We start from the raw sequence: 12906 nt of genomic DNA on the forward strand, positions 1-12906 counted from the left end.
TAGGAGAGGCTGGCCTACCACAATTACTCCAAGAGCACAACAATGACTAATCCAGGAGGTCATAAAGAACCCAGAACAGCATCTAAAGAACTGTAGGCCTCACTTGCCTCAGTTAAAGTCAGTGTTCATGTTTCAACAATAAGAGATTGGGCAAAAAGGGCATCCATGGGAGAGTTCCAAGGTGAAAGCCACTGCTGACCACAAAGGTTCATTTCATAATTGCCTTAAAACATTTTGATTATCCCCAAGATTTTGGGCAAATATTCTGTGGACTGATGAGACAAAAATGAAAGTTTTTTTTAGGTGTGCGTCCCGTTACATCTGCATTTAAACTAACACAGCATTTCATAAAAGCATTTCATAAAAAGAACATCATACTAACAGTCAAACATGGCAGTGTAATGGTCTGGGGAACCATGAATTCTGCACTCTACCAGAATATTCTGACGGAGAATGTCTGGCCATCAGTTCATAACCTCAAGTTCAAGCGCACTTGGGTTATGCAGCAGGACAGTGCACATGAAGTCCACCTCTAAAGGGCTAAAAAAAAAACAAAATTAAGGTTTTGGAGTGGAATAGTCAAATTCTAGACTTAAATTCAATTGGGATGCTGTGGTAAATATACTGCTCAAAAAAAGTTAAAGGAACACTTTTTAATCAGTTATAGCATCAAGTCAATTAAACTCCTAGGATATTGATCTGGTCAGTTAAGTAGCAGAGGGGGTTGTTATTCAGTTTCAGTTGCTTGTTTTACAGGTAGAGGCCACTGACATTTTTTTCCCTACTCATCTTCTCTGACTATTTTTCAATGGTTTTGCATTTGGCTAGGGTCATTGTCACTACTGGTAGCATGAGGCGATGCCTGGACTCTACAGAGGTTGCACAGGCAGTCCAACTCCTCCTGGAAGGCACATCAATACTTGCCATTGCCAGAAGGTTTGCTGTGTCTCCCAGCACAGTCTCAAGAGCATGGAGGAGATTCCAGGAGACAGGAAGTTACTCTAGGAGAGCTGGACAGGGCTGTACAAGGTCCTTAACTCATCAGGAGGACCAGTATCTGCTCCTTTGTGCAAGGAGGAAAAGGATGAGCACTGCCGGAGCCCTACAAAATGACCTCCAGCAGGCCACTGGTGTGAATTTCTCTGACAAAACAATCAGAAACAGACTTCATAAGGGTGAGCTGAGGGCTCGACTTCCTCTAGTGGGCCCTGTGCTCACTGCCCGGCACCATAGAGCTTGATTGGCATTTGCCATTGAACATCAGAATTGGCAGGTCCACCACTTGCGCCCTGTGCTTTTCACAGATGAGAGTAGGTTCACCCTGAGCACATATGTGACAAACGTGAAAGGGTCTGGAGAAGCAGTGGAGAACATCATGCTGCCTGTAACATCGTTCGGCATGGCCATTTTGGTGGTGGGCCAGTGATGGTCTGGGGAGGCATATCCATGGAGAGATGCACAGAGCTCTACAGGCTAGGCAATGGCACCCTGACTGCCATTCGGAATCAGGATGAAATCCTTGGACCTGTTGTCAGACCCTACGCTGGTGCAGTAGGTCCTGGGTTCTTCCTGGTGCACCATAATGCCCTGCCTCATGTAGCAAGATTATGCAGGCAGTTCCTGGAGGATGAAGGAATTGATACCATTGAATGGTTCCCACACTCGCCTGACCTAACTCCAATAGACCACCTCTGGGATATCATGTTTCGGTCCATCCGACACCGTCCAGTTGCACATCAGACTGTCCAGGAGCTCAGTGATGCCCTGGTCCAGATCTGGGAGGAAATACCCCAGGACACCATCCGTTGTCTCATTAGGAGCATGCCCCGACGTCAGGCATGCATACAAGCACGTGGGGGCCATACAAACTACTGAGTACCATTCTGAGTTGCTGCAATGAAATTTCAGCACAATGGATTAGCCTGCTGCATCATTTTTTCACTTTGATTTTCGGGGTGTCTTTAAATTCAGTCCTCTGTAGGTTGATCATTTTCATTTCCACCAAACGATGGGGCATCCTTATGTTCCTAACACATTACCCGGTCCATATCAGTATGGATATCCAGTACATTTTCCCCATTGAGATCTGATGTGTTTTCAAAGTGTTCCTTTAATTTTTTGAGACGTGTGTGTGTGTGTGTGTGTGTATATATATATATATATATATATATATATATATATATATATATATATACACATACACATACACACACACCCCTACACATACACATGCGGGGCAACCATTTTGGCTCATTTCATATGCAGCCTTAGCAGTGCCGCAGGGTGATTGTGCTCCGCTGTTCCTCATTCTAAGTGCAAGTCTGTCAGGCTGATAGAAAATAATAAATTCTTTCTGTAGCTAATTCATTTCTGTTCAGCGGATTTGCTGAATGCAGACTGTGACATGCAAATAGCTTCTAGAGAGAGTCTACAAAACTGTCTATGAATCACCAAAATAAAGTGAAAGCAAGTAAAAGAGTCTCTAACTTCCAGGTAGACATTGCAATAGTAACTGCAATGCACTCACACTGGATATACACTTTGTTCTCCCCGTAAAACAAATGTTTCCTGGAGGATTACAGCAATGTTGACATTCCTCTTATAAATGTCAGTTGCCTGGCTCCTATTTTGGCTCCCTGGCCTTAGTGCTTTCTGAGTCACTGATGCAGATTCCAGAACAAAGGGTTCCAACACAACATTCCCAACGTCCACTTTCTTGAAAAATGGCTGTAGATGTGAGAGGGTGCTGCAGCGACCACTGGCTGGAACCAGAAGACATTTAAACCAGAAAGTATGTCACCATCACACCAAGGATCTCCAGAAAGAGTGCAAAACATTTTCTTAGAGATCACATCAGAGTTACAGCAGTTACGTTTCGGAGCCTCGCAGGACCCCTTCATCACGGATGTGACAAAGTGAATTCCAGGACAAAAAAAAATATTTAAACAGCCATTCTCCAATCAGTCAGCAAAGAACTGCCCGCCCTGCCCACTGATGTCATAATGACATCATAACCCACCATTAAAAGCAGAAAGAATATCACAAGCACACCAAGGATCTGCAGAATGGGTTCAAAGCTTTATTCAGAGATCACATCATAGTTATAGCAGCAACATTTCGGAGCCTCAAAAAAATATATGATGGCAGGGTTATGACGTCATTGTGATGTCAGGGGGCGGTTTTTTGCAATCTTGCAACTTACCTTCCAGGCAACAAGAACAAGTCAGCAATGGCTGCATTATTTTTTTTTTACTTTCAGTGCCACATCCCCTTGCATTTTGTTTTATGATTTTATTTCTGGTGGAAGTAAAATACTCATTTAGGTCAGAAGAACAATTTATTTTCCCTAAAGTGGACATCCGAATATCTTTACAAAATTCCTCCTAATGACACCATCGTGTGACAAAATGCGTAGGGAGAAGTTACAGACGAATGATGTCATCACGCTGTGGATTGTGGCCATCTTATTGGTGATTGTTTGAAACGTGGTCGTTTTATTGTGTCTATATAAATGCATTCTCATTTAAATGAATGTGAGCTCTTTTTATACAACACCAAGAGGCGGCTCTTTTGCCTTTGATTATGATTTTTATGTCTGTGGGAGATGATCAACCATTATTGGTGGAAGTGGAATGACTTTGGTCCGTGAAAGTGCTCTGAGTGTCCAGTGAGTTCAGCACATAGTCAAGGTGGATGGATGTGGGAATGTAGAACATAAGTGACCACTCCGTCATATTGGGGGGGTGGGGTTAACACCTCTTGGTAGAGGCTGTATGTGCTTGCTGATGGTGGAAGGTCCTTTTTGACATCACATATTCATATTTGACATCATGTCTTCTGAGCACATTTGAGGGATACTGGCCATACTCCTGTGGACTTTCCTTTGTTCTTTTATTCCTTTATAGTGTTACAATATTTAATGAAAGAGTTACACTTTTTCTTTATACTTTTGCCGTATTTTTTTTATGCAGACTTGTAAAGTTTATAATCGTTCAGAAAAGCTCCATCTTTTGTCAGGAAGAAGCATTTCCTCAGTCTCCTCTCCTCCAGTGATCAGACTGCAACATTATAACGTCATAGGGTGAGAGGCTGCAGTAGGGGCTGATCTGTGTAAGATATTTGTGAACACAGCCAAGAACTGCAGAAGCACCAGAATTTACATGGTTGTGTAATCACTGGCCAGCATCTTATTCCCTGAAGTAGATGCAGACCCTGGATGATGCCTAAACAATGATAGCTCCGTACTTCTGACGAGGAAATAATTTAACCCAGAATAGGACCGCCACTGGATCGCAGACGGTCTACAGGGGTCAGGAAGTACTAGAGGGGCGTATTGCACTGCAAGCATTTATTTGGCAACATGCAATGGATTAAAAAAAAAAAAAAAAGAAATAAAAGGTGGAACTTGGCTTTAAAGCGGACCTAGGCAATCTGACAGTTGTGAATGACCTATAAGGCTTAAAGCCCAAAAGGGAAAGTTCCACTTATTTGCATCCTCCCCCCCTCCACTGCCTCATTTGGCACTTTTTTTGGGGGAGGGGGAGCAGTTGCCTGGTTTTGACAGGTACCCCCTTCCACTTCCGGTCAGATTACTGTGGCGACTTTTGGCCCCTCCTCCTTTCAGGACACATCACAGGTCCTAGAAGACTGTGGGACAAAGCGCGGCTCGGCTCCCTTACCTAAGATGCCGGCGCCTACATCCAAATCTGAAGAATTGGCTTGGGTGAGGACATCGCTGGATCTCTGGACAGGTAAGTGTTCCTATATTAAGTCAGCTGCTACAATATTTCGTGTGGTGGCCAGGAATCCACGAACTTTTGCACATAAAGTGTATATTGATGTGAAACAAATTTTTCATTAAAAATGAAATGCCTAAAAAGTGCAGTTTTGTCTGTAGGTGTGAATAGCAAGGCATTTTACCCAGGGGCATATTTATTGGGAGCTTCACCACCATTAAAAAGGTTTCTCAAAAGGCTTCTGGGCACAACTGTATCTTTTTGCGCTGCAATTCTGTGAAAACTTCCTCCTATACTAAAATGTTCATATTCAAGGCTTCAGAAAATCCGACAGTGATTTAGGATGTAGATGAAAAATTATAGGAAGTCGTAAGGATGGTTGTGTGTACGCTTCACATTTATACGGCTTTTCCTCTCCAGTTTCTGTTGCAGTACCCTGTACACATGGCATAATGCTCCAGGTCTAATGGTAAGCAGTAGTAATATTTAATGTGATATTTTACCCAAATTGCAATTATAAACTTGGCGACGCTCCAAACCACTATCAGTATTTTCCTTCTAATTTTTACTTGCTCACATAAAAGTAATAAAAACACCAAATTCAAATTTACAATATTTTCTTTTTATTAGCTAATGAACACCAACATGCAAAAAAAGAAAAGAAAAAAAAAAAAAAGCACTAAATACAAATTTCTACAGCACTATCTGTTAAAGACTGTAAAGGACTAAAATGTTTGTGGCTGTTTGCTGGAAAGTATATGAAGAAGGATCTTGCGCTACTAGACCAGAACCGTGGCTTTTTTTTACCTTCTGTCATGGCTAAAATATTAAAGGGAGTTTCCACTTTAACCCAGGTGTGGACCTCTGCTTTAGGCTCCTTTCTGCAAAGGATGTGAAAGCAAAGCCTCGTACACACAATGAGAATATCGGATAATACAAATAATCGTCCTTTTTTTGTATGCTAGTCTCATATTGAAAATAAAGAGGTTACTAAAGTAACAAAAATTCTTGTATGACAGAACACAACTTCGGAAGTGATGCGATGTATTGTATTCTTTTATTTCTGAGCATGCACGGTCTTAGCCTCTAAATTGTTTTTGGATGAATACTGTACTGATTAAACGAAAATAGTTCTGGTATCGTACAAGAAACATTTTCATGTTTGTCCCGTCGGATAATTTTGCATGAACTGTCGTGATTGGCTTTCGAAAACTGTGTACTAATGATCAGACTATTGAATGATCGCTTCAACAGTGGTATTTTTTGTCCGATTTTCTCATTGTGTGTTCTAAGATTCATGCTACACAGTGCATGTAACCAACAGAAGGGTTTGCCATCTGCTGTTTATATTAGATTGATGAACTTATGTTACCTGTGGGATAATTATTAGATTGTTGTCCAAACCTATTGATCAGGTTGCCTTATAACTATTGCAAATAGGCTGGCCAGCCATTCTTGGGACAAGGAAGTCATCCAGCCATATGTTGCTAGCTAATTTTCCCCCAAAAGGTTTGCTCCACAAGTGAATTCAAACTAGCCCAAGACATGTGTAAAAACTCAAACACAGTTGTTTTGTAGATCATGAGCAGAACTTGCGATCTATGGCCAACACTTTACCAGCTCTAGATGTTGGTTCACCCCCACAAATAACTGTTGTGCACTGTACAAAACTTGGACTCTTTGGCCAACTTTTTACAAACTATAGTCAGATGCTATCTCATGTTGAAAATTAGCTGCTTTGCACTGTACAACCCATGGTGGGCATTCATATTTTGTAGCAATGCTGCATCCCCGCTAAAGGGCTGATACCCTTTTCATAAAAAGTAGAGTGCTCCAGTCTTGGTCACAAGTCTTCTTTCTTCCAGCATACTGGAATATACTGTATCTAGGCTTAGTGACCCTTTTACACGGCCACAGAGGAGATGCTCTACCAGGTTTTACCAAAAGCAAGTTTTTATTATCCTACTCTTATATGTAGTGCAGGAGCATTGTTGTAGAGTTAAATGGGATTACTCATGAATAAAAAAAAAACATCCTAGCTGCTTTTAAAACTTACATTTAGTAACATGGTGGATCTTCATCCTCCAGAGCCTATGATTCTTGGCAGGCTGAAGTCCAAAGACATACTGCTAATTAGAAGACTACAGTACAAGTCTAGATTAGGTGGGTAAAGATGTTGGTCCTAGTAATATCAGAAAGCTATCATAGGAGTCTACTTTGTTACTGTAAAAAGTAATCAGTAACAGATGAGAAGCTACAATTTAAAAAGATGTCCCTTTTAAAGCAAAAGTCTACTTTATCGATTAAAGTGGAAAAGCCCTTTAAGAATATTCCTGGTAACTATAGAAAACACAGAACAGTCCGTGGTAAGCGTGTCCATGGGTGTACATTCTGAAAGCTAGGAGTAAGGCAGCAATATGAATGATAAGATCCCAAAACTTGCACAAAGAAATAATGCAAGGCTTTACTACTTGATGGAGCAGCTGAACGCTGCATCTCCGTGTACGGCCGGAACGTAACTAACTTAAACAAATGAACTCTTCTGAAGCATCCGTCTTGACTGTACGTTACAAAAAAATGCTCAGAATCAAAAAGGTTTTATTTTCCTAAAGTACAAATGTTTTTTTTTCTCCTTATGTTTTTGCACTTCTGTTGTGTAAGATGGTCTTGAAGTGTTAATTGTTGCTTGTTTAGAATCTTTGGCCGCAAAAGACAAATGCAACCAGTGAATGTGAGAGTTGTGCGTGTGATGTTCCTGCCTCGTCTTCAGCAGGCTCTGGAGGCACATGGGGACAGCTCTACATGATGTAGACTTTCTCGGCTTGCGAGAAGTTGAAGACCTCTTTGGTTCTTGGACAAATTACTTTGTCATCTTGGCGAATAGAGAGAAGAGACTGGAGAGGGAAAAAAGTTTAGTTAAAGTTTAGTTATAAACACTACTCCACAATGGACATTTTGAAGACTTTAGAGCACTTTTCAACAGTCAAAAACTATAGAAATGATCCCAGAAAGTAACCTTCAAATTGAAAGCCTAGGCAAAGTTAAAAGGAACCTTGTGCAATGTTAAACGTTTGAAAGCCAATTGTCCTGCTTAAGAACACACATCACAAGATGCCTGTATTGATCAGAAAAGCCTCCCCTGTGCCACTCTTATGTTTACTTTATAATCCCAAACATGGCACCACCTGGCTGGAACTTGTATGTTCTCCCTGTGCCTGCGAGGGTTTCCTCCGGGTAGTCCAGTTTCCTCCCACACTCCAATGACATGCTAGTAGGTTAATTGGCTCCTCTCCAAATTGGCCCTAGTATGTATGAATGTAAGTTAGGGACCTTAGATTGTAAACTCCTTGGGGGCAGGGACGAATTTGAATGTGTAATAAATACAGTGCCTTGAAAAAGTATTCATACCCCTTGAAATTTTTCACATTTTGCTATGTTACAACCAAAAATGTAAATGTATTTTATTGGGATTTTTATGTGATAGACCAACGCAAAGTGGCACATAAATGTGAAGTGGATGGGAAATGATAAATGGTTTTCAAAATTTTTTACAAATAAATATTTGAAAAGCGTGGCGTGCATTTGTATTCAGCCCCCCTGTGTCCACCTTTCACTGCAATTACAGCTGCAAGTCTTTTTGGGGATGTCTCCACCAGCTACATATCTAGAGAGAGACATTTTTGCCCATTCTTCTTTGCAAAATAGCTGAAGCTCTGTCAGACTGGATGGAGAGCGTCTGTGAACATTAATTTTCATGTTTTGCCAGATTCTCAATTGGATTAAGGTCTGGACTTTGACTGGGCCATTCTAACACATAAATATTCTTTCATCTAAACCATTCCATTGTAGCTCTGGTTGTAGGTTTAGGATCGTTGTCCTGCTGGAAAGTAAAACTCTGCCCCAGTCTCAAGTCTTTTGCAGACTCTAACAGGTTTTCTTCCCATCAACTCTGACCAAAAAGGAAATAAAGGCTGCAAAAATTGAAAATGAACGAAAGATTGTAAAAGATAGCAGGACCAACCCCCCAAACATTCTTCAAATATATGAATAGTAAAAAGGTTTGGTCTGAGCATGTAGGCCCTTTACAAAATAATCTACAGTGGGTGACTGAGGACAAAGAAGGCAAATTTATTTAATACCTTCTTCAGCTCTGTGTATACAAAGGAGCATGGCGGAGCTCTTGTCCATAATGGGCATGGTATTGACACAGCCCCAGATGATCCACATTGGCTCACAATTGATATGATCCAGAAATATTTAGACAGAATAAAGGTGAATAAAGCACCTGGAACAGATGGCATACACCCACGGGTCCTTAAAGAATTGAGCTCTGTCATTTCAAAGCCATTGTTTCTAATTTTTAGGGACTCTTTAATGACTGGCATAGTACCACTGGATTGGCGGAAGGCCAATGTGGTGTCAATATTTAAAAAGGGGTCAAAATCTTTACCAAGTAATTATAGACCTGTTAGTTTAACTTCTATAGTTGGGAAGATACTGGAGAGTTTAATAAAAGACCACATAGATGAGTTCTTGCTGGAAAAAAATTATTTAAGCAAGACAGAAGTTGTCAAACAAATCTGATTTCTTGTTATGAGATGAGCAAAACCTTGGACAGAGAGGTGGCGGTGGACGTGGTATACTTGGACAGAGGGGTGGCGGTGGACGTGGTATACTTGGACAGAGGGGTGGCAGTGGATGTGGTATACTTGGACAGAGGGTGGTGGTGGACGTGGTATACTTGGATTTTGAAAAAGGGTTTGACACAGTTCCCCACACGGCTAATGTGTAAGGTAAAGTCTAGAGGCTTGGAAAAATCTGTATGTAAATGGATAGAAAACTGGCTAAAAGATTGTATTCAGAGAGTAGTGGTTAATGATTCATACTCTGAATGGTCTGGGGTTGTCAGTGGTGTACCCCAAGGTTCAGTGTTGGGACCCTTACTTTTTAATATATTTATAAACAATATAGGGTCTGGGATTGAAAATCCCATTTCAGTCTTTGCAGATGACACCAAGCTGTGCAGTGGAATAATGTCCTTACAGGATGTCTCCAACTTACAAGACGACCTCAATGCTCTGTGTAATTGGGCAACTATGTGGCAAATGAGGTTTAATGTTGATAAACGTAAGGTTCTGCACTTGGGGGCTAAGAATATGCATGTATCATACATGCTAGGGGGGCTACAACTGGGGGGATCAATGGTGGAGAAGAAGCGAGCAAAATCCTCTCTTGTATTAAAAGAGGTATAGACTCCAGAGAGAGAGATATCATATTACCCCGGTACAAATCATTAGTAAGACCTCATCTGGAATATGCAGTTCAGTTTTGGGTACCAATTCACAAAAAGAACATTGGGGAACTGGAGAAAGTACAGAGAAGGGCAACCAAACTGATAAGAGGCATGGAGGAGATCAGCTATGAGGAAAGATTAGAGGAACTGAATTTATTCTCTCTTGAGAAGAGGAGATTAAGGGAGGATATGATCTCCATGTATAAATACATCAGTGGTTCAGATAGTGAACTCGGTGTAGAGTTATTCACCCTGAGGTCATCACAGAAGACAAGGGGGCACTCTTTACGTCTGGAGGAAAAGAGATTTAATCTCCAAATGTGGAAAGGTTTCTTCACAGTGAGAGCTGTGAACATGTGGAATAGACTCCCTCAAGAGTTGGTTCTGGCCAGCTCAGTGGATTGCTTCAAAAAAGTCCTGGATTCTTTCTTAGATACACAGAATATAACTGGATGGACTTTTTTCAGCCAGACTAACTATGTAACTATGACCATGGAGAGGCCTGAGTGGAACCTGTCCTGTTAAACCACTGTATGGTCTTGGCCGCCGTGCTGCAGCTCAGTTTCAGGGTCTTGGCAATCTCCTTAGAGCCTAGGCTAGGGGTGGGCAACTGTGGCCCTCCAACTGTTTCGGAACTACAAGTCCCACCATTCTTATGCCTCTAGGAGTCATGATTAAAATGGTCAGTCTTGCAGTGCTTCATGGGACATGTAGTTCAACAGCAGCTGGAGGGCTGCAGTTGCCCACCGCAGGCCTAGGCCATCTTTATGTAGAGCAACAATTCTTTTTTTCATATCCTCAGAGTTCTTTGCCATGAGGTGCCATGTTGAACTTCCAGTGACCAGTATGAGACAGTGAGAGCGATAACACCAAATGTAACACCTGCTCCCCATTCACACCTGAGACCTTGTAACAGTAATGAGTCACGTGACACTGGGGAGGGAAAATAGCTAATTGGGCCCAATTTGGACATTTTCACCTAGGGGTGTACTCTCTTTTGTTGCCAGCGATTTCGACATTAATGGCGGTGTGTTGAGTTATTTTGAGAGACAGCAAATTTACATGTTATACAAGCTGTACATTCACTACATCACATTGTAGCAAAGTGTCATTTCTTCAGTGTTGTCACAAAGAAAAGATAGAATAAAATATTCACAAAAATGTGAGGGGTGTACTCCCTTCTGTTAGATACTGTATATTGATTTGTTTGCGTGAAAATTATAGCATCTACAAACTATGGAATAGATACTGGATTTTGTATTTTTGTTTTATACCAGTAATTGTCGCGATCAGCGACTTAGAGCGGGACTGTGATAGTACTGCGGCAATCTGACACTAACTGTCACTTTGTGAGAACTTACTGCTACTGACATCTCCCAATAATGCAGTAATCAGTGCTAATATTAAACACTGACACAGTACTAATGACACATCTAGGGGCGATCAAAGGGTTAACTGTGTGCCTATCAATGCTTGATGTGTTTACTGTGTGGTGCTTTTACTAAGGGATGTGCTGGTTTTTATTGTCTGCTTTGCAGGGAAACGAAAACCGGCACATCCCCGCAGACAGGACAGACCTCTGTCTTGTCATTTGCTTCGCCGATCAGCGGGTCCCAGCTGTCAATCATTGGCCAGGACCCAATGATCGGCTTGTGCTCTAATCACAGCACAACCAGGGAGGTCTCCTATCCACAAGAGATGGATCACATATTAGATACGTGATCCAGCGCAGGGATGCCCCTTTGCTGCCGTACAGTTAAGTGATGAAGTCAGCAAGCGAATATGGAGGTTTTCTCCTCTTCTCAGTATGGATTTGTGTCTTTTTCAGCCAGATTAACTATGTTTGCTCAAAATCCATGGTTGAAATACATCCTTTACCTGTCAGCAGATGTTTTTTATTCTGTACAGCCAGTTTTATGACTGATATGTGAAAAGTCCAATTAGAGCGCCAGACTAGAGTCCAACACTTTTTATGAAGTTGCTCAATCATGGAAAGATTTTGGACTTTCCTTTTTCTAGGCTGGCGCTCTCATTGGATTTCCCAGGTGCAGGGGTACCCTGTTTGTGCCGAGAGTAGCCTCACTGGGGCCACCGTGCCCCATTCGAATTTAAATCCCTCTCCTCATTTATTATCCATGTGAGGAGTCTATTCCAGCTCCTGAAGCACATCCGCTCCAGTTTTATGACTGACAGCCAGAAAGGTGACTTTTATTCTGGTTCAGTTTTGCTACTTCCCAAACCTCACGTCTGCTAAATGGACAGAAGCAATGATGTGGAATAATATTCCAATGAGCAGGTGGAGGTGGAGAAGTGACATAAGACGCTGCACTGATGAACCAACAATTCAAGAGTAACTCCACTTTTATTGAGAAAATAAACACTCCCCTCTGGGTGATCCATGTACATTGCAGGGATTTTAACCTCTTCGCGCTGACCGCACGCAAATATGCGGCCTCCCGGCGTCTGGGCCTTGACACCGAGCGGCCAAACATTTGCGTGCAATTAAGAAAAACATATGCGCTGAGAGCGTGCACCCTGCACGCTCCCAGCACGTGTCCAGTACTCACGTAAAGGTCCCAATCTCCTCTTTTGATCGGGACTGTAACGAAACCGGTACCCGACCGCACTTGGGTATATTCCGTTATACCGCAGCTTCCCCTGTCCGAACACCATCCACGGACCACACCCTTGAAATCCCTCAGGAAATAGACAGCACCCAGCTCTTCTTAAAACAGGAAGCCAACTCCATTTATTTTAACACAAAACACAGGATATATACAGAGGGCAGGGAAACACAACCAGGAACAGGAAATACATCATCAGCCCGCCCCATCAGTGGGAGGCTGCAGGAAACAGCTCATCACCCCTACCCATCCA

The 12906-nt window shown here is 42.0% G+C and overlaps 1 protein-coding gene across 1 annotated transcript in view; it reads right to left on the reverse strand.

Moving 5' to 3' along the window:
* Positions 1-5336: 5336 nt before the first annotated feature.
* Positions 5337-12906, reverse strand: part of MAEA (macrophage erythroblast attacher, E3 ubiquitin ligase) — a 163423-nt gene continuing 155853 nt past the window's right edge. Inside the window, exon 9 of the mRNA XM_089692282.1 lies at positions 5337-7630. Coding sequence (XP_089548408.1) covers positions 7535-7630 — 96 coding nt within the window. The 3' untranslated portion in view covers positions 5337-7534. The remainder of the gene's footprint in view (positions 7631-12906) is intronic.

Source organism: Staurois parvus, unplaced genomic scaffold (assembly GCF_062004578.1).
Source record: "Staurois parvus isolate SC_StPar_1 unplaced genomic scaffold, SC_StPar_1.0 ptg000581l, whole genome shotgun sequence".
NCBI classification, from domain to species: Eukaryota; Metazoa; Chordata; class Amphibia; order Anura; family Ranidae; genus Staurois; species Staurois parvus.